Genomic DNA, 21,986 nt, shown 5'->3' on the forward strand with positions numbered 1-21,986 from the left:
GGCTTCAGAGAAAGGGCGAGGGAGTGGGACTAGCTTAAGTGCTCTTGCAGAGAGCCAGCATGGGCTCGACAGGCCTCCTTCTGTGCTGTGATTCTATTCTATTTACTCCGAAATAACAGTGAGCAATGTTAGCCTCACCATTATTATCAATACAAAATACTGCCCAATATTTCCGCTGACTGTCCCATTCCCAGGTTGGATAACTTACAGATAGGTATTGTTCAGTTTCATCCAAGCAAGGCCTTCCTGGATTAATGCTGAAACCAAAATCACCTTCTGGAAGCCAGACACAAAAAGAGGAACGGCCATCTTTGAACTTTCTGAGCCTTAGCTTTGCATTTATATAGAGGACAAAGTACTGATTATGTTTAGACACTGTGTCTAGGTTCCAAAATAGAGGACCAGTACCATAGGATTTATCATAGTTGACACTTCGAACTTAATTTTACAGAGTTTTGTTGAAAATAAGTTGCAAGTCCTCGCTCGTAAAGCATGCCAAAAAGAAATGAAGACAAAACACGGAATTTACTACAATATATAAAAGCTTTATTTTAAATGCTTTGTTTCTGGAATACATATCTTGGTTACACATGCTATCATTATTTGAAAAAGATTTGTGACACTGAGATTGAAATCGTTATAACCCAATGCAAACATTATTTCAAAACTCATGTTTGCACGCTCACTAAATTGAAACCTAAAATAATTTGAAAGTCTTGGCTCTGTTCGATTTCTCTCAACTTAATATCAACATAAATGTAATAACTTTACTTTCATGCTTCAAATAATTTGGGTTTTATTGCTCTAAAATTTACATTTTTAAACTGGTTGAGTCCACAAAGGTATTGAACTTTGCCTTGGTGCAACATCTTTGGCACAAATTTTGTAATATGATCCCGATTTGCTCCTCATGCATTCTTGTCCAATTTCAAGACAAGCAAAGCAAAATTCAACTTTACATCTTGCGCACACCATGTACTTGCACCCTTGCAATGTGTGCTCAATGAGTATTCCACAGGTTGGACAGGCTCTGACTAAAGGACAACTTTTAATCTCACTATTCGGTAAACTAACCATTGAGCAACGTTTTAATTGTTCTAGTTCAACATTGAAACAGTCAGAATTCCCACAGGTATCCAGGACATTCCCAGTGCTTTTCCATGGTTTAAGACACTGCCAGCAGAATCTGTAATTTCTCCCTGTGTTAGCTGTGCAGATTGAGCAGTTAATGCTGTTCTTTACCACATCTTCGCGTTCAATAAAGGAGCCACATCCTGGACACTTTAAGAGACAGAAACAAAATTAAATGATGCAATGTTTTTTTCTATTGTTAACTCACAGACAAAGTGAGGTGTGGCAAACAGAGACATCTGAAAATATCAGGCTTCCACAGTGATGCAGCTGCCTAGTGCAAATCCAGCCCAAATTGATTGAGCTCTTTGACGAAGTAACGGAGAGAGTTGATGAGGGAAGAGTGGTTTGTATCGGGACTTTCAAAAGGCATTTGATAATAAAGTACCGCATATAGACTGGTAAACAAAATTAAAGGATTCAAGGGACAGTGGCAGCGTGGGTACAAAATTGGCTAAAGGACAAAAAGCATAGAGTAGTGGTGAACAGTTGTATTTCAGACTGGAGGGAAGTCGGCAGTGGAGTTCCCAGTGGTTGCTATTAAGACTACTGCACTTCTTGATAAATATTAATGAACTGGACTGCGGAACACAGCATAATTTTAAAGTTTGCAGATGACACAAAACTCGGAAATGTAGCAAACAATGAGGATAATAATAAACTTCAGGAGGAGATAGGCAGTCCGGGAACACATGGCAGATGAAATTTAATGCAGAGAAGTGTGAAATGATACATTTTTTTAAGACGAATGAGGAAAGGCAATATAAACTAATTCCAAATTTAAAGGGGTTCAGGAACAGGGAGACCTGGGGTAATATGTACACAAATCTCTGAAGGTGGCATGTGAGTTGAGAAGTCTGTTAAAAAAGCATATGGAATCCTTGGCTTTATTAATAGAGGCTATGGGCAGGATTTTCGGCGAAAACGATAGCACTACGTGAAACTTACCGTTTTTGCTGCGCTATCGTTTTTAGGCCAAACTTTCGGGTTTTAAGTATGCTCCATCAGTAAGGGGGACATTGCATGAGGATTCGCAGTGCAAAAACATGAGTTTCGCCAAATTTAGTCCGGGGCCGGGACCGCTGTAATAGTGGCCTTGGGAGGGGAAAAGAATAGCTAAAAACATTCACAAAACCCTTAGCTAGCAAATCGCTGAAACATAGAAACAGAGAAACATAGAAAATAGGTGCAGGAGTAGACCATTCGGACCTTTGAGCCTGCACCACCATTCAATAAGATCATGGCTGATCATTCCTTCCGTACCCCTTTCCTGCTTTCTCTCCATACCCCTTGATCTCTTTAGCCGAAAGAGCCATATCTAACTCCCTCTTGAATATATCCAATGAACTGCCGTCAACAACTCTCTGTGGCAGGGAATTCCACAGGTTAACAACTCTCTGAGTGAAGAAGTTTCTCCTCATCTCAGTCCTAAATGGCCTACCCCTTATCCTAAGACTGTGTCCCCTGGTTCTGGACTTCCCCAACATCGGGAACATTCTTCCCGAATCTAACCTGTCCAGTCCCGTCAGAATCTTATATGTTTCTATGAGATCCCCTCTCATCCTTCTAAACTCCAATGTATAAAGGCCCAGTTGATCCAGTCTCTCCTCATATGTCAGTCCAGCCTGGAATCAAACTGGTGAACCTTCGCTGCACTCCCTCAATAGCAAGTACGTCCTTCCTCAGATTAGGAGACCAAAACTAAACACAATATTCCAGGTGAGGTCTCACCAAGGCCCTGTACAACTGCAGTAAGACCTCCCTGCTCCTATACTCAAATACCCTAGCTATGAAGGCCAACATACCATTTGCCTTCTTCACTGCCTGCTGTACCTGCATGCCAACTTTCAATGACTGATGAACCATGACACCCAGGTCTCGTTGCACCTCCCCTTTTCCTAGTATGCCACCATTCAGATAATATTCTGCCTTCCTGTTTTTGCCCCCAAAGTGGATAACCTCACCTTTATCCACATTATACTGCATCTGCCATGCATTTGCCCACTCACCTAACCTGTCCAAATCACCCTGCAGCCTCTTAGCGTCCTCCTCACAGCTCACACCGCCACCCAGTTTAGTGTCATTTGCAAACTTGGAGCTATTACACTCAATTCCATCATCCAAATCATTAATGTATATTGTAGAGAGCTGGGGTCCCAGCACTGAGCCCTATGGCACCCCACTCGTCACTGCCTGCCATTCTCAAAAGGACCCGTTTATCCCGACTCTCTGCGTCCTGTCTGCCAACCAGTTCTCTATTCACATCAGTACATTATCCCCAATACCATATGCTTTGATTTTGCACACCAATCTCTTGTGTGGGACCTTGTCAAAAGCCTTTCAAAAATCCAAATACACCACATCCACTGGTTCTTCCTTGTCCACTCTGCTAGTTACTTTAACTTACCTTTTTTGCAGATCTTCATACTTACCACTGCTGGCTGGGCTGCACTGACAGGTTTGACCTGTCGGTATTCTGGGCGTGGTGTACGGATCGGGAGAGTGTCGAAAGTACATCGCAAATGCAATCCGCATCGCTGCACGTTGTCGCATTTCTCTCTGGCGGTACTTGCAAGCGCTGCCGCAAACAGGTACCCGAGGATCCCGCCAGGCTTTGCGACCGGGTTTTCGACATGGAGGGTCAAATCACAGCGAAATCCCAGACGCAAACCTACTGAAAATCCCTCCCATAGAGTACAAAAGCAAGAAAGTTATGCTAAACCTTTATAAAACCCTGGTTAGGCCTCAACTGGAGTATTGTGTGCAATTCTGGGCACCACACTTTAGGAAGGATGTCAAGGCCTTAGAGAGGGTCCAGTAGAGATTTACTGGAATGGCACCTGGGTTATGTGGAGAGACTGGACAAGCTTTAGTTGTTCTCCTTAGAGCAGAGAAGGTTAAGAGGAGATTTGATAGATGTGTTCAAAATCATGAACACGGTTTTCAGCATCAGATGGTTAGTAACCAGAGGACACAGATTTAAGGCTATTCGCAAAAGAACCAAAGGTGACAAAAGGAGAAAGAAAATTACGCAGCGAGTTGTTATGATCTGTAATACACTGCCAAAGAGCTGGCACGATGGGCTGAATATTCGCCTTCTGTGCTGCATCATTCAGTGATGGGTATAACCAAAGGTCACTTCACAAGCTGATCATAAATATGATGTTGTAAATATATCCAATAAATCAGTCTGTGAAAGATGTGAAACAATCTTCCAGTCTCCATGGAACCAACCCTTTTATCACTTTCTCATTTTGCACTACACTTTATATTATCATCAGCACTTTGAAAACATCATTGAAATATCCAGTAGAGTATTTACAGATATTTTTGACTCTTGAATTATTTATTGCCTGTAAGCACTCATTATTTTTAAGCAACATTTTTAATTGTTAAATTTTCATTTCCTCTTTATTATTTTTCCTCTCTTAGGGTACACAGATCGACCAGTCGGTTTTCAGCTTGCATGAAAGGGAAATTTATTTTTGGTAGGATCTCCCAGTATCTGCGAGCCATGTTTCATTCTGGCTTGCTTCCTATGAAACTATGCACTAGTGTCATGGCAGGTGCTAATCTGGAGATCTAAGTGGCAATGGTCAGGGGGTAGGAGGCGGGAAGAAAGGACAAATGCAGCTTTGCACATACCCTAACAGCAAGAAGTAGCATTTACAGAAAACTATAACGGGGAAGAATGAAGTCCTTAGCTCATTTTCATGCTTTTACCGGTTTGAAAATACAGTATTCTGCAACAGCAAGAACAGCTGTCATTTCCTCAAAATATTTCCGTTCATCATCAGTCAGCAAAGCCATTTTACGAACTTCTGGGTAGGACCACTCCTTTCCACACTTTCCACTGGTGCCCGCCTTTGTTGCCGGACAAGTGAATCTATATTTCCCCTGAAAATACAAAGTGCACAAGGATAAACAGATCATTAATAACCTAGGAAGCAAAAGGTAATGAAGATGCTGAAGTACCATTGACACTGTTAATGTAGGGAAAGTCCACCATCGGCAAGAGCGAAAGATTGCAAACTCACTTAGATATATGGTGACTTATGGAAGGGCTATAACTAACCTGTGATAACAATTGACGACACCAACCAGTCAGCGTATTTGGATCCACTGCATGCCCACAGGACATCTCGGCTCTTAAAACATCAGGATCATCATCTTCTGAAATAAAAATATATACTAATATTTTTAATACTTCCAAACTACATAGGATTGGATAGGATTACATAGGATATACAGCACAGAAACAGGTCAATTGGCCTAACCAGACCATGCCGGTGTTTATGCTCTATTCGAGTCACCTCTCGTCTTTCCTCATCTAAATCTATCAGCATAATCTCTATTCCCTTCTTCCTCATATGCTTGTCTTGCCTCCCCTTAAAGGCATCTATGTTATTCGCTTCAACCACTCCCTGTGGTAGCAAGTTCCATATTCTCACCACTCTTTGGGTAAAGGAATTTCTTTTGAATTCCCTATTGGATTTCTTGGTGACTATCTTATATTGATGGCCTCTAATTAAGCTCTTCCTCACAAGTGGAAACATGGTGTATCCACTCTATCAAAACCTTTAATCTTTTTTAAGATCTCAGCCTTCTTTTTTCAAGAGAAAAGAAACCCAGCCTGTTCATCCTTTCCTGATACCCTCGCATTTCTGGTATCATCCTTGTAAATCTTCTATGGGCCCTCTCCAGTGCCTCTGTATCCTTTTTATAATATGGCAACCAGAACTGTACACAGTACTCTAATTGTGGCCTAACAAGGTTCGATACAGGTTTAGCATAACATCCCTACTTTTCAATTCTATACCTCTAGAAATAAACCCTAGTGCTTGGTTTGCTTTTTATTTGGCCTTGCTAATCTGTGATTTGTGTATTTGTACTCAAAGATCCCTTTGTTCCTCTATTCCAAACAGACTCTCACCCTTCAAATAATGTGACCTTCCTAGTCTTCCTACCATTTTTTCCGCATGCATTTGCACATGCGCAAAGTCCAGAACTTGCGATCTGTCAAGGTACTCCTTGAAAGTACTAAAAATATTAGTATATTTTTTTTCTCAGCAAGGCCCTTGAAATTCAAAATTAGAACTTGATGGGGAAAACCATTAAAATTTAACAGCGGTGAGGCTCTCTTTGATAGACCAGCTGGTGAATTTGATGGTCCGAGTTTCAAGCCTCCAGTCGCATTTAGTCAGCTGGGACAGCAGAGGAGGCACTATAATTGGGCTCAGCACTCTTGGGCAGGGAGAATATGTCCCAGGGTTATCTCTCTATCCACTGACACTTGCTGGAAATGCATCTGTGAATGGCAGATGAGAACAGGAGCACCTCGGCTGTGATGCCTACCACTATCAAATAGCCAAAGCCGACACTCCGTCTACACCTTTGACGAATGGTCGCCACGGCAAGGTACCAGAGGGGACCTAAATACCCACGGTAGCATAAAGCAACAAGGGATATGAACCTTTTGGTGAGGGGGGAGATAACTGACAGGTTTGTTTTAAAGCAACATAGCAACTGGACAGATTTAATGTCTTTCAATGGAAATGTGCAAAACAAAAATGGTTAACAGCAAATAAACAGTCAACCGATTCTGCCGTAATCATCACGCAACAGAACAGGCTTCCCTGTGTATAACAGACTTTGAATAGATTAAAGTTCTCAGCGACTGAATCACACTTTACCGGAGAACTTTATACCCGCCCGCTCTTTTGTGTTCTATATAAAGTACCTCGGAACAGTAACTGACGATATCCCCCAAACCACAAATAATCAAAAACATTCCTAATCTACACATTCGCTTAAAAACATTTTTTTTTTACCCGTGATATCATCCATCCGTTTTACAAATTTCAGTGTGAAATCTTTTGGGTCGTATTGCTTTTCGGTTGCCATCCAGGCTTCTATGCACGAAGAGCTGTTGCAGCAGCTCTCTCCTTGAGTCACTGCGTATACAAAGGAAACTGCAACATCCAAAGCTTATTGGGCGGCCTCCACGATTATGTACCAATCAAAGAAACACAACTTGCATAATTATTTCGCGTCGAACCAGTCCCACTCATTATTCCAAAAGCAAAATACTGCGGATGCTGGAATCTGAAATAAGGATGATTCCAGCATGAGCCGCTGAGATTTCCAGACACTATTCAATAATTTAAAGCAAATATGTCCGGTCAATATTATTTAATTAGTGACCGAATGTAGATGCTTGACTTGTTTCGAAACAACCTTCAAGCTCTGCTGCAGAATAAATCACAACTTATTCCTTGAAACGTAACATTTATAATATTGGACCGAGATATTGGAAACACAGTGTTTGCTCATCTTAAAGGAAGGTTGTCACAATTGTAAAGTTATTCACGTAAGTGTCCAACAATATAGTTTTACAAGGGGACAAGCTTATTTAAATTGCAATGATCGATTCTCATCGCAGAATATCACTGGATCTCAAAATGTGTGCATTTTGTCAGTATATGACAGCACTGCGACCGGCTTGTCTGGGCGCTTTCCCTTCCGAAACATTTGCCCTTCAATAGATTTTTTTCCCCCTAGACCCATTTTGTACTTTTTCTAACTAAGATAGATATGATCCCATGAATAAAAGGGGCAAATGAGTGGGTTGGACTGGACATGGAATATGTCAGGGTACCACAGTTCGCTCAGTTTATGATGAATTGTTTTATTGTTGCAGTTTCATTATACTTAAATTTCCAGCGGTAGTTCCAACATGAATGCTACGAGAAAGCAGTAACATATAGGATATATACTAGTACTTTGAAATGCAAGTCAGTTAATAATTGTGCATGGAACAGTTAAATGCACTTCTTGTCAGCATTATTAGTATTCCCTCAGAGAAAATTACTGACTGAATAGAATAGCATGATCAATATTTATAAATTGCTGGGGAACCGTAGCATAGTGGTTATGTTACTGGACTAATAATCCAGACACTCGAGTACACATCCAACCACAACAGCTGGAAAATTTACATTCTGTTTAAAAAAAAATCTGGAATAAAAAGCTAGTATCAGTAATGGTAACCAAGAAACTATCGGATTGTCGTAAAAACCCATCTAGTTCACTAATGTTCTTTAGGGAAGGAAATTTGCGGTCCTTACTGGTCTGGACTGTATATGATTCAAGACCTACAGAAATGTGGTTGACTCTTAACTGCCCTCTGAAATGGTCCAGCAAGCCACTCAGTTGTAACAAACCACTACAAGAAACAATAATAAGAATAAAACCAGACGGACCATCCGGCATCGAACTAGGCACCAGCTGTGGACTCGACAATGACACACCCAACCCAGTTGACCCTGCAAAGTCCTATTCACTAACATCTGGGCACTTGTGCCACACTTGGGAGGAAATTAATACAATCACTATCACTAAAGAAGTAGTACTCGGCAAAATAATGGGATTAAAGTTGGACAAGTCCCCTGGACCTGATGGCTTACATCCTCGGGTCTTGAGAGAGGTGGCTGCAGAGATAGTGGATGCATTGGTTGTAATCTACCAAAATTCCCTGGATTCTGAGACGGTCCCAGCGGATTGGAAAACTGCAAATGTAGTGCCTCTATTTAAAAAAGGAGACAGACAAAAAGCAGGAAACTATAGACCAGTTAGCCTAAGGATGTAACGAGCAGGGTGGATAAGGGGGAACCAGTGGATGTGGTGTATTTGGATTTCCAGAAGGCATTTGATAAGGTGCCACATAAAAGGTTCCTGCACAAGATAAATGTTCATAGGGTTGGGGGTAATATATTAGCATGAATAGAGGATTGGCTAATTAACAGAAAACAAAAAGTCGGGATAAATGGGTCATTTTCCGGTTGACAAACAGTGACTAGTGGGGTGCCGCAGGGATCAGTGCTGGGTCCTCAACTATTTTCAATCTATATTAATGACCGAGTGTAATGTCGCAAAGTTTGATGCTGATACAAAGATGGGTGGGAAAGCAAGTTGTGAGGAGGACACAAAAAATCTGCAAAGGGATATAGACAGGCTAAGTGAGTGAGTAAAAGTTTGGCAGATGGAGTATAATGTGGGAAAACATGAGGTTATCCACTTTAGCAGAAAAAATAGAAAAGCAAATTATAATTTAAATGGAGAAAAATTGCAAAGTGCTGCAGTACAGAGGGACCTGGGGCTCCTTGTGCATGAAATACAAAAAGTTAGTATGCAGGTACAGCAAGTAATCAGGAAAGCAAATGGAATGTTGGCCTTTATTGCAAGGGGGATAGAATATAAAAGCAGGGAAGTCCTGCCTTAACTGTATAGGGTGTTGGTGAGGCCACACCTGGAATACTGCATACAGTTTTGGTCTCTGTATTTAAGGAAGGATATACTTGCATTGGAGGCTGTTCAGAGAAGGTTCAAAAGGTTGATCCCGGAGATCAGAGGGTTGACTTATGAAGACAGGCTGAGTAGGTTGGGTCTATACACTTTGAAATTCAGAAGAATGAGAGGTGATCTTATCGAAACATATAAGATAATGAGGGGTCTCGAAAAGGTGGATGCAGAGAGGATATTTCCACTCATAGGGGAAACTAAAACTAGGGGACATAGTCTCAGAATAATAGACCGCACATTTAAACTGAGATGAAGAGGAATTTCTTCTTGCAGAAGATTGTAAATCTATGGCATTCTCTGCCCCAGAAAGTTGTGGAGGCTCGGTAATTGAATATATTTAAGGCAGAGATAGACAGATTTTTGAACGATATGGGAATAAACGGTTATGGGAGCCGAGCCATCTTCAACTACTTCATCAATGACCTTCCCTCAATCATGAGGTCAAAGGTGGAGATGTTTGCTGATGATTGCACAGTGTTCAGTGGCATTCACAACTCCTCAGATAATGAAGCAATTCATGTCCGCATGCAGCAAGACCCCTGGATGACATTCAGGCTTGGGCTGATAAGTGGCAAGTAACACTCGTACCACAAAAGTGCCAGGCAATGACTATCTCCAACAAGCAAGAGTCTAACGACCTCCCCTTGACATTCAATGGCATTACCATCGCTGAATCCCCCACCATCAACATCCTGGAGGGTCACCATTGACCAGAAACTTAACTGGACCAGTCACATAAATACTGTGGTTACAAGAGCGGATCAGATGCTGGGTATTCTGTGGTGAGTGTCTCACCTCCTGACTCCCCAATGCCTTTCCACCATCTACAAGGCACAAGTCAGGAGCGCGATGGAATACTCTCCACTAACCTGGAAAGGTGCAGCTCCAATAACACTCAAGAAGTTCGACACCATCCAGGACAAAGCAGCCCACTTGATTTGCATCTCATCCACCGCCTCCAACATTCACTCCCTCCACCACCGGCGCATCGTGACTGCAGTGTGTACCATCTACAAGAGTCACAGCAGCAACTCGCCAAAGCTCCTTCAGCATCACTTCCAAAACCCGCGACCTCTACCACCGTGAAGGACAAGGGCAGCAGGTGCTTGGGAACACCATCACCTGCAAGTTCCCCTCCAAGTTACACAGCATCCTGACTTGGAAATATATCACTTTTCCTTCATCATCGCTGGGTCAAACTCCTGGAATTCCCTCTCTGAAAGCACTATGCGAGTACCTTCACCATAAGGACTGCAATGCTTAAAGAAGGTGGCTCGCCCCCATCTTCTGAAGGGCAATTAGGGATGGATAAAAAATGCTGGCCTTGCTACCGACATCCACATCCAAGGAACGAGCAAAATAAAAATACTTTCATGGCAATTAATGGACGCCACTGCATAATGCAATAGGTGAATGTGTAAGTCAGGTGGCAATAATGGCCCTGAAATTCTGGTCGGAGGCTTCTTTCGGACGAACACCTCCGACCGAAAAATTTTCCGAAGGAGCGTGGAATTCCATTGGGGAGGCCTTCTCTTTCCAAGCTGCGAAGTGCGCTCCAGTCCTCCAGGTTCCCACGCAGAAGAAGTCACGTGTGATTGCTCAACCAATCAGGTAAAGTATTCTCAATTAATAGCAATGGGAACTCGGTATCTACAAATTCTCATTGCTATTAATTGATTAAAAAAAAACAAACACAGTAACACCTAATAAAAAATAAAAAACACACCTCACATAATTAAAATTAAAGTTAATAAATATCTGAGAGAAAAAATGTTTTCCGAGTTTTAAAACGTTTTTTTAATTATGGATTAAAATAAATTTAATGTAGTGGGCAGGGTTTTTAAAAATAAAATGTGTTTTTAAAATGTTATTTTTTATATTTTAAGAGTGCTTTAAAACTCTTAAGCCTGTAAAAGTAGGCTGGAGCTTGACAGATCAGAAAAGCTGGTTTCAGCACATGTGCATTGTGTGCTGAAAACCGGCTTTTGCGATGCCTTCACGGATCGTACACACTCCGTACGGACCCGGCGAGGCTGGAATTTCTGGGCCAATGAGTTCAATGATAAAGGGAAGATTGCAGATAAGGCACAGCTCTAGGAATATAGGGTTCAAGAGCACATGTAGCAATTTGTCAACATTTGTTGTTTGCATTCAAATCACAGTGAAAACAGGGGAATCCAAAAGTGGAAATCTTTGCTCATCACGAAAGAAGGAAACCTGAAATGGGTATCACTTTCAATTTCTTTGAAAAAACAGGGCAAAATAAGAATTGCAGTCTCGGTTTATTAACTGAGTTTTTTTAATGAGCATTGCAGAATCATGTTGCCAATGACTTGTTCTATCACCAAAATTGCGACTTTCTTCATGACACCCAATATGCTCAACCTTTCTTAATTCCATTCACTTTTCCTCAGCCACTCACAGGCATGAAAATTGGCCCGATTTTGCAATAGGAATAATTGTGAGTCTATCAGCACTTACTATTAGTAAATTGGACAACAACTTTCAGCGTCTGCACATGCCCAGTTACACGCAAAAATTGGGAAGTTGCTGTTGGATTTGCCCTGCTCCTCCACAAGCTTCAAGCTAATAGTATCTCACTGAGAGACTTGGCATTAAAACACATGAAGGGCGGGAATTTGCGATACTTGCCACTAGATAGCCACTAAACACTACAGAAATTTGGCATGGCATTATAAGCTTTAATTACTACCAAACAACTCTGGCACAAAAAATATACCTTTAAAAGTGTGGAGTCTCATTGCTTAAGATTTTAAGTATTGTTGGAAATTTTAAAAAATTAAACTATTTCTAAAAAGGTTTTTTCTGCCTCATTTATCTCTCTCTTAATCCCAGTTTCCTTTCCATCTCTTTAGTTTGTTTTCTGTACATTGAATTAAATATTTTAACTTATGCTTCCTGGTTTTGACTCTGTGGCCCCGTTATTTACTGGGTGTTTTAACTCCATACTGTGCGACTTTTCTTTTCTAGCAGGTTCACCACTTGGATGCCAGCCTGTCGGGTGGAGAACACTCTGGAGGAGGCCGCAGCCCCAGGAGCAGATAGAGAGCCTGCAACTGCATTAGTGGGAGTGTGGGTGGGGTGGGGGGGTGGTCTCCACTCCCAAGTGGGGAAGCGGTTGGGTTTGGGGGAGCGGGGGTGGTCACCGATCCCGGGGGGGATGGGGGTCAAATATCGAGGGTCTTTGGATGGGGGAGGTTCTGATGGTGGGAGACATCCGATGGTTGGCGGGGAAGCAGGTAGGCTTGGAGGGCTGGGAGGAAGCACTCCTGATTCTCTTGGCCCACAAGCAGTGCTGTAAAGGCATTTACCTTTTCCACTAAGCTGTCCTCACCTCCCTTTAGCTGCCAGGTTTCCCGAGGCCTGGGAAACCCGGCTGGCCAGCCATAAACCTAGAAAACAGGTTAAATACCCAGCCTCATCATAATATTTAAATGGACAATCCTCCTCCTGGGAGTGGGTTAACTGCCCTCCCCCGAGTTGCCTCCGTTAAACCTGGAAGTGGGCAGGTTGGGGTCGGATTTGAGATTTAATTTTTTTTAACATCCTACCCATCCTCAAACGTTTTGTGGTTAAAATGACCCCTGCGTGCCTCAGTAAGAATTCTTCAATTTGATTGGTTGAGGGTTGCTTGTTATGCTCACACAAGTCCCAGATCCCTGTCGTGGGCGCCGCGCTCAAATTAATTTCTGATAACATTAGTTGCCACACAAAATCCCAGTAAAAGTCTGTGGGAAGCTGTAAGCGTAATGAACGGCTAACAAATATCATATAAATTGACTACAAAAATATTTTTCTTTAAAACTCATTAAATTGTGAAGTGAACAATGTGCTCTATAATTAGAGGGAAGGCAGATGTGGCAACATATGAAAGGAATCCTGTACAGTTTTAACATTGCTGCCCACACTCCTCTGCCTGATTATTCGACCTCAATAAGTGATATGGTTCCGGTCTAAATTTCAACAATCATGCAACCAGTTGACATATTTTTAAATGAAACTGAAACTAGCTCCCGTCTGATTTTCGCTGCTGATTGCCAAAGCAGAATGCGTGAGGGCAGAATAAGGAGCGCCTTAAATCTTAGTGCAGCTAATCTTATAGTCAGCCGAGAGCTGGTCAACCCCAGGCTCGGAAACACAGCGCACCCCGTTTCTCGTTTCTCGGGGAGAGAGCGAGCAGAAAACGGATCCGGGAGGCGCTTGGAATTGAGAGCCCGGACCTAAAGCACAGCACAGAACAGAAGGAGGGCATTCGGCCCATCGTGCCTGCGCCGATAACTCACTATCAATACCGAATAAGTGAATTTAACACTAAACACGGAGGGGAATAGTTAAACCAGTTTTGTTGAGTGACGCCTTTCATTTAATTTCAGATTAACAAGAGAGAAAGGGTTGAATTAAAGAGAAAATAATCAGCAAAAGTGAAAAGAAATGTGGAAAAAGTCAAGTAGAACCAGGGACAATCATGAAAGTAAGTGATAAAATTGCTATTCAATAAATACATTATGCGTTATTAACCTGCTCTGTGCTTCGAAAATATTCACCTGTGGCGAAGGCCTTTTATTTTGATGTATCTCCATATGCACTTGCTGTGATAAAATAGCTAATTATTTAAAGGGGGAATTTAATCAACAGCCTCTTCTAAAAACGAACAACTTACATTTATATAGCGTCATTAATTTAGCGAAAAGGCAGAGGATAATTAAATAAAACTGGCACTGAGCCAAAGGAAGTAACTAAAAATCTTGGTCAAAGTGTTAACAAAACTACACCTTGCATTTATACAGCACCTTTGACATTGTAAAACGTCCAAAGGCACTTCACAGGAGTGTTATCAAACAAATTTCGACACTGAGCCACAAAAGGAGATATTAGGATAGGTGACCAAAAGCTTGGTGATAGAGGTGGTTTTAAGGGGCATCTTAAAGGAGTACAGAGAGGCAGAGAGGCGGAGATGTCTAGGGAAGGAATTCCAGAGCTTAGGGCCTAGGTAGTTAAAGGCACGGTCGACAGTGCTGGAGCGATTAAAATCAGGGATACGCAAGAGGCCAGATTTGGAGGAGCGCAGACATCTCGGAGGGTTGGAGGGCTGGAGGAGGTTACAGAGATTGTGGGCTGAGGCCATGGAGAGATTTGAACAAAAGGTTGAGAATGTTTTAATTGAGGCGTTGCCGGACCTAAGCCAATGTCGGTCAGCGAGCACAGGGCTGATGAATGAATTGGACTTGGTGTGAGTTAGGTTATGGAAAGCAGAATTTTGAATAAGCACAAGTTTATGGAAGGTGCAAGATGGGAGGCAAGTCATGAGAGCATTGGAATAATCAAGTCTAGAGGTACCAAAGGCATAGATGAGGGTTTCAGCAGCAGATGAGCTGAGGCAGTGGCGGAGTCAGGCGATGTTATGGAGATGGAAGTAGGTGCTCTTGGTGATGGAGTGGATATGTGGCTAGAAGCTCAAATATGACACCAAGGTTGTGAACAGTCTGGTTCAGCCTCACAGTTACCAGAGAGAGAAATGGTGCCGTTGGCTAGGGAACCGAGTTTGTGGCGGGGACCAAAGACAATGGCTTTAGTCTTCCCAATATTTAGTTGGAGGAAATTTCTGCTCGTCTAGTAGTGAATATTTGACAAGTAGCCTCCTCCAGCTGAAGTCCCTTACCCCCCCAGCACAAGTGCTGCCTCCCCCAGCCGAAGTGCCTTACCCCAGCACAAGTGCATGACGTTACCTCCTCATCCGCCACCATAGATGGGGCATTGTGTATGGATTGTTAACAGGTTTATTGGGTATGAAGTGAATAGTGACAATGTAGTGATTTCTGGATTTCATCCACTCCAACGATGTCCCTTATAGGGGGTTGTAAGGACATGATCTGTCTTCCTTCTGAGTTTCCGCTCTCCCCTCCAGGCTCTCTCTTCTCCCCCCAGACTCTCTCTCTTCCTCCCCCCCCCCCCCCCACCCGCTCTCACTCTCTCCTCTTGCCCCCCCACCCCCCAGGCTCTCTCTCTTCCCCCTAAGACTCTCTCTCCTTCCCTCCCTCCCAGACCAGGCTCCCACCCCACCACCCTTCCCCCACCCAGTCTCTCTCTCTTCTCCCACAATTGCCAGTCTCTCTACCTCCCCAGGCTCTCTCTATCTCTCTCTTCACCCCCCAGCACCCTCTCGGCCATCCGCCAGGTCGGGGCTGCTCGGCGCTCAGGGCAGGTTTAGGCGATGCTACAGGTGAGCGACTATAGAGACAGATTAATATCTCTGCTAAACATATTCTTAGGCTACTATCTGCAGCATCACTTCACAAGCAGATGAGTCCCAATCCTTGGATTTGGTCATTGTATCTGTAAAACATGATGAAACAAAACAAGATTTGAAATTTCACAGGGGCCGCTTGGGTCAGGGCCGCTCAGATCGGGCAACGTGGTCGGATTGACACTTCCGGTCCGGGCGGGAGGCATCGGGGGTGGCGGGGACTCGATCGGGGGCGGGGACTCCACAGATCCTCCACATTACAAATAGTCACTTTGTTTTAAGTACCACTAGGGAGCAGACCGGCGGCGTGCAAGACTCGAAAAAGTGCTTTTGCCTGAAATTTGGCTTGCAGTGCACCCGTAGATAGGACCCAAAAAAAAACGCCCGGGAAAAAGCTGCGTTGCAGGCCTGGGAACGTCGGTAGGTGTGAAGACCTGCAAAAAAGGCAAGTTAAAGTTTTTATTTTTTAATTCTTTTGCAGCAATTCTCTGGATGAGTGTCTTGTAAATGTTTTTTTCTTATTTCCTATTTATCTTCAGGTTTTCCCACCCTCCCTAGGCCCAACTCGCAGCGGTATCGGCCTCGAACTAAAGTTGGCGAGGATTGCGGTTTGCGCCGCAAATTCTTGTGCAACGCCAATTTTTACCGCTGGGTGCATTTTATCCTGAATGTTAGGCCTCAGAATCATAGCGGAGTCATAGCGGTACTTTTGGCGGAAAAATTGAATTTTTAGCCCTGAGTGCAATGTATCCAAGTTTGCTGACGATACAAAGTTAGGTGGGAAAGTAAACTGTGAGGAGGATGCAGAGAGATATAGACAGATATAGACAGGTTGACTGAGTGAGCAAGAACATGGTAAATGGAATACAATGTGGGGACATGTGAAGTTATCCGCTTTGGTAGGAAAGAAACAAAAAAGCAGAATACTTTTTGAATGGTGAGAGACTGGGAAATGTTTTCATCCAGAGGGACCTGGGTGTCCCTGTGCATGAATCTCAGAAAGTTGACATGCAGGTACAGCAAACAATTAGGAAAGCAAATTATATGTTAGCTTTTGCTACAAAGGAATTAGAGTATCAGAAATCTTACTGCAATTATACAAGGCATTGGGGAGGTCACACCTGGAGTACTGTGTACAGTTTTGGTCTCCTTACCTAAGGAAAGACAATCCTTGCCTTAGAGGGAATGCAATGAAGGGTCATTAGACAGATTCCTGGGATGAGGGGATTACCCTATGAGGAGAAATTGAGTAGACTAGGCCTATATTCCCAAGAGTTTAGAAGAATGAGAGATGATCTAATTGAAACATACAAAATTCTTAAGGGGCTTGACGGTGTTAATGCTGAGAAAATATTTTCTGTAGTTGGGGAATCTAGTACATGGCTTCACAATCACAGAATAAGGGGTTGGCCAAGTAGGACTGAGATGAGGAGAAATGTCTTCACTGAAAGGGTTGTGAATCTTTGGAATTCTCTACCCCAGGAACCTGTGGATGCTCAGTCGTTGAGTATATTCAAGACAGAGGTTGATCATTTTAGGGGAACTAAAGGAATTAAGGAATATGGGGATGGTGCTGGAAGGTGGAGTTGAAGTAGCAGGTCAGCTATTATCTTGTTGGAGGGCCAAATTGCCTACTCCAGCTCCTATTTAATAAAAAAATCATCAATCAGTTCTAATGGGCACAATTCCACAGCACAAAATGTCCCCATAATTTATCAGCAAATTGTTAATCTCATTCAGATGGGCACAAGATTGTCCATGGTTGAAAATTGACCTTGTCCTGGTGCAATAGAGATTGGATAAAGTCATATTATTTTTTATTCATTTATGGCATGTGGGTGTCGCTGGCAAGCCAACATTTATTGCCCATCCCTAATTGCCCTTGAGAAGGTGGTGGTGAGCTGCCTCCTTGAACTGCTGCAATTGGTGTGGTGAAGGTACTCCAACAGTGCTGTTAGATATGGGAGTTCCAGGTTCTTGACCCAGTAATGATGTAGCAATGGCAATATATTTTCAAGTCAGGATGCTATGTAACTTGGAGGGGAACTTGCAGCTAATGATGTTCCCATGCACCTGTGCCCTTGTCCTTCTAGGTGGTAGAGGTCGTGGGTTTAGGATGTGCTGTAGAAGAAGCCTTGGTGAGTTGCTGCAGTGAATCTTGTAGCTGGTACACACTGCAGCCATGGTGCAGAAAGCTGATGGAGGGTGGTAGGTGGTAATCAGCAGGAGGTTTACTTGCTCATGTTTGACCTGATACCTGAGACTTCATGGGGTCCAGATTCAGTGTTGAGGACTCCTAGGGCCACTCCCTCCCGACTGTATATGACTGTGCTGCTGATGGGACAGTGTTGTAGGAGGTAGGCACCTTTAGAATATACCAGAACACTAGGCATTAGGCACCTGCTAGATATATCTAACCGCATATAAGTTTAAAGTGGCCACACATAAAATGGCTGCCCAGGCATGATGGGAAATCAGGTAGTCAAACTGTAAACTGTTGAATGTTCAATGACCGAGCAATAACCCTGTGAGGCCCACTATAGGAATGCCTTGGATGCAGGATAAGAATAATAAGAAGGGAACCCATCTCCTGTAAACAAGGTTATAAACCAATTATTTCTCCAAGAAGAAAGAAATAGGGAGAGAACCTATCTCCTGTAGCAAAGTCATCAATCAGCCCAAGCTGACAATAACCGAACATATGGTTCCTGAGGCCCCAGGGAAATTCTATTGGGTTAAAAGAACCTATATGTAATCTATAATCGTTGTGATTGGCTTGTGTCCAGCCGTGATGGGCTGTGTAACTGTAGTTAACTGTTGTGAAACATATAAAAGTGCATGTAACCCTTTGTTCTGCGGAGAGAAGCCTGGACTCAGTCTTGTGATTTCCTCCCCGCTAGCGTTAATAAAGGTCGCGACAGCGTTGGAACCGACTCTGAGTATTGAGTGATTCTTCTGAGAAAACACTAACGCTAACAATGGCGTAGTCGGCAGGATTTCCCGGAATCGCTGAACGCACTTGGAGAAACCCGGGTGAGTATAAAAAAAAAAATGTTAATTATAAAGGTGCGGAAGGTGGAAGCTGGTTGATCGACACGGGGAGACGGTCCAATATCCCAAACACCTAGCCTGAGCCTGAATTAAGAGGACTTTAGTTCCACGTGATGGCCAGGAATTAAGTAGGTGCCGGGAATACACTTGGACCGTGGGATCGTGATACCGAAAGACATCTTCCGGACCCAGTAGTGTAATTTGAAATATCCCGGGGTAGAACCAAGCGGTGTGCAGCGGCTAACGGAATCCAAACCTGTGAACAGGGTCGGACCAACGGGCCGAGCGGTGGTAGGTAGTCGTTAAGGATACATAGAGCACTGCGGGAAATTGCTTAAACGCGTTTTTAAGAATTGTATAAGTTTGTGTAACAGCAGAACTTGTGACCTGACAGTAGCTAAGAGACAGTTTACTACAAGTTGCGCTAGAAAGAATGCGGACCTCTGAGAGTAGATTCCTAACGGTACTCGTCCTACCCAGGAATGGCCATGAAAACAAGTAACCTCGAGTGGGGACCAGAAGGGTCACTTACCCGCCACCTGGCGGATAAACAAAAGAAGCTAATCGAAAAAATGATTAAAGCAGGGTGGAATCCTCAGGAACTATCAGCAAAGCAAAGGGAATGGTGGGAGAAGGAAAAGAAAGATAAAGAGGGAAAGGCAGTAATTTTGATACTGCAAGCACATGTAAAGTTAACAGAAAAAGTTAACCGGTATGTGCAAACAAAAAGGAAGCAAGTAGATGTTGAAAACGAACACAGTTTTGCCAGTCCTGGCAATAAATAGCCCAAGTGCACCACCTAGTGAGGAAGATTGGGAATGCCTCGAGAATGAAACGGATAGTTGCGACTCGGTTAAAGGGGGCGTCTTACCACCCCCATATGCCACGATTAATCCGGCTCAGATCGCGCCGCTAAAGGTGGAACACATACCCAGGATCCCAGCAGGGACAAGACGTCATGACAGTCCCGCCATACCTGCGCAGACACGAGTAACATACTTATCGCTGACCCCAGGGGACACGATGCAGTTGTTAGAGAAACTGCCACCCCTAATGCCCCACCATAACAATGCAACCTTCTTGCAGAAGCTCAAAGAAATTATAATTTGCCACCAGCTCCATAACCGAGATATCGCCGGTATTGTTAGGATTAAAATGCCAGAAAATTACTGGGACAGACTAGATAATGATCACCGAGACGGTACCTGGTGTGCCGACCTGTCTGCTACAAGAGAAGAGCAGGAGGATTTCATGATAGAATTTAAAGCGAACGTGACACGCGTTTTAGGCCAGGTCCCCGTAAACTGGAACGCTATAGTGGGAGTAGTACAGAAGGAGGATGAACGGGCACCAGAATACGGGGCAAGGAAATTTGAGGCGTTCTTAGCACATAGCGGAATACCCGGAGCAGACCGGCAGAACCCGGCTTTCATACAGTTGTATAAGGATGGACTAAGCCCTGCACACCAAGCCATCCTAAAAACAGGCTTGGTGATGTATAATAATTTTGATGACCTGGAAAGCTGGGCGACCTCGGTAGACAATCAACAAAGGTCCAAGGTAGCCGCCAGTACAGCGGAGGTCTGTGCAGCCACCGACAAAAAGGCTGCTGAGACATGCTATAATTGCAACAAGACGGGGCATCGCCGCGCCGAGTGTAGAGCCCCAAAACGCGACGGACGCAAAAAGTGTAGGAATTGTGACCGACTAGGTCATGAGTCAAAGGACTGTTGGGCCAAGGGAGGTGGCAAGGAAGGGAAGGGACCTAAATCGGGACAAACCATCAATGAAAGAGCCCCAGACGTTAGTACCCTCGAATCAGCAGCTGCTGGACATTATACAGCAGCTGACCCAGAAGCAGGCGAGTCCCCAATGAATCGCATCGGCCCCCAACCAAGAACCCGATCCCCGTATGTGGATCAACGCATCATTAGGGGGCCGACGATGCAATATGTTGATAGACACCGGGGCGTCGGTATCCATAACGAATCTAGACCTACCCACCACCCGAAGATCCATCATGATCCAAGGGGTAGGGGGGAACAGGACCACCGCATATCAAAGTGAAACCCAAGTGCTAGAGGTGGACGGTATAATGATGCCGGTCCAGTTCTGGGTATGTCAAAACTCAGAGGGCACTATACTAGGGATGGACCTACTCCGCGAATTAGGAACAATAGTGGATGCGCAGCGAAGACGGGCAACCTGGAAAACTACGAAAGGGTATAAGGATAAAGTGGCCAGGAGATGGGCCCTAGTAAAGAACATAGCCACATTAGGTAAAACGGATTCTTTGACGAGGGACTGGTCTCAGGACGGGATGTTGGGATTACTGTGTCAGGCTATCCCGGGAGTTTGGGCAAAAAGCAAACCGGACTGTGGGCTTGTTGACATGACACTGGAGAAGGTCACGGGATCGGTACACACCCCTCACAAGCAGTACCCTATCAAACCAGAGGCCATGCGGGCCACTGAGGGGATAATAAAAGCCCTGGTAGACCAGGGCATATTACGACAGACCGTGTCAGTCACAAATTCCCCGATGTGGCCAGTTAAAAAACCGGATGAAAGTTACCGACTAACGATAGATTACACAGCCCTGAATAAAGTTACACCCAGGGAACACCCGATTGTGGCCAGCCCAGCGACTATCTTCAACGGTCTGAATCCGGAACACAGGATTTTCACCGTTTTAGATATTGCTAACGGATTTTGGTCAATCCCGCTGGACCCTGAGTCTCAGGAAAGATTCGCATTTACATCCAGAGGCAGACAATACACGTGGACCCGACTCCCTCAGGGATTCCATAACAGCCCGAACATTTTCCACCGAGTCACTAACCCCTTATAATAGCACAATCCTTCAGTACGTGGATGACATCCTGATAGCCTCATCAAGCGACCGAGAGCATTTAGGGGCCGTAGCCATGGTCCTAAGGACTCTAGACAAGGCAGGTTTTAAAATAAATCCAAAAAAGGCGCAGATCGGACAAGCCACGGTTCGATATCTGGGACACGATATCAGTCAGGGGAAAAAGATTCTTCCGACAGACCGAAAGACAGCCATCGCTGATGTGCCCCGACCAACTACGGTGCGGGCAGTGCGACGGGTGATGGGCTTGTTCAACTTTTGCAAGAATTTCATTCCTCAATTTGCAAACATAGCCGAACCCATTCA

General features: G+C 43.9%; 1 protein-coding gene across 1 annotated transcript; it reads right to left on the reverse strand.

The window, feature by feature from the left end:
• Positions 1 to 628: 628 nt before the first annotated feature.
• Positions 629 to 21,666, reverse strand: LOC139265393 (ankyrin repeat and IBR domain-containing protein 1-like). The gene is made up of 5 exons (XM_070882383.1): positions 21,651 to 21,666; positions 6,963 to 7,236; positions 5,207 to 5,304; positions 4,855 to 5,028; positions 629 to 1,281 (listed from the first exon to the last, which is right to left on the reverse strand). The coding sequence occupies exons 2-5, from the start codon at positions 7,033 to 7,035 to the stop codon at positions 820 to 822; spliced, it is 807 nt and encodes a 268-aa protein (XP_070738484.1). The 5' UTR covers positions 7,036 to 7,236; positions 21,651 to 21,666; the 3' UTR covers positions 629 to 819.
• Between the last annotated feature and the right edge of the window lie 320 nt (positions 21,667 to 21,986).

This window comes from Pristiophorus japonicus, chromosome 6 (assembly GCF_044704955.1).
Source record: "Pristiophorus japonicus isolate sPriJap1 chromosome 6, sPriJap1.hap1, whole genome shotgun sequence".
Lineage (NCBI taxonomy): Eukaryota > Metazoa > Chordata > Chondrichthyes > Pristiophoridae > Pristiophorus > Pristiophorus japonicus.

What these genes read in the sequence shown, in the direction of transcription:
- LOC139265393 (XM_070882383.1), bottom strand. Translation starts at nt 7,035, where the DNA reads ATGGCAACCGAAAAGCAATACGACCCAAAAGATTTCACACTGAAATTT. An exon ending in ACGGATGGATGATATCACGG is followed by an intron (nt 5,305 to 6,962) that starts GTAAAAAAAAAA and finishes TTTTTATTTCAG; the next exon opens with AAGATGATGATCCTGATGTT. An exon ending in AATACTGTATTTTCAAACCG is followed by an intron (nt 1,282 to 4,854) that starts GTAAAAGCATGA and finishes TGTCTCTTAAAG; the next exon opens with TGTCCAGGATGTGGCTCCTT.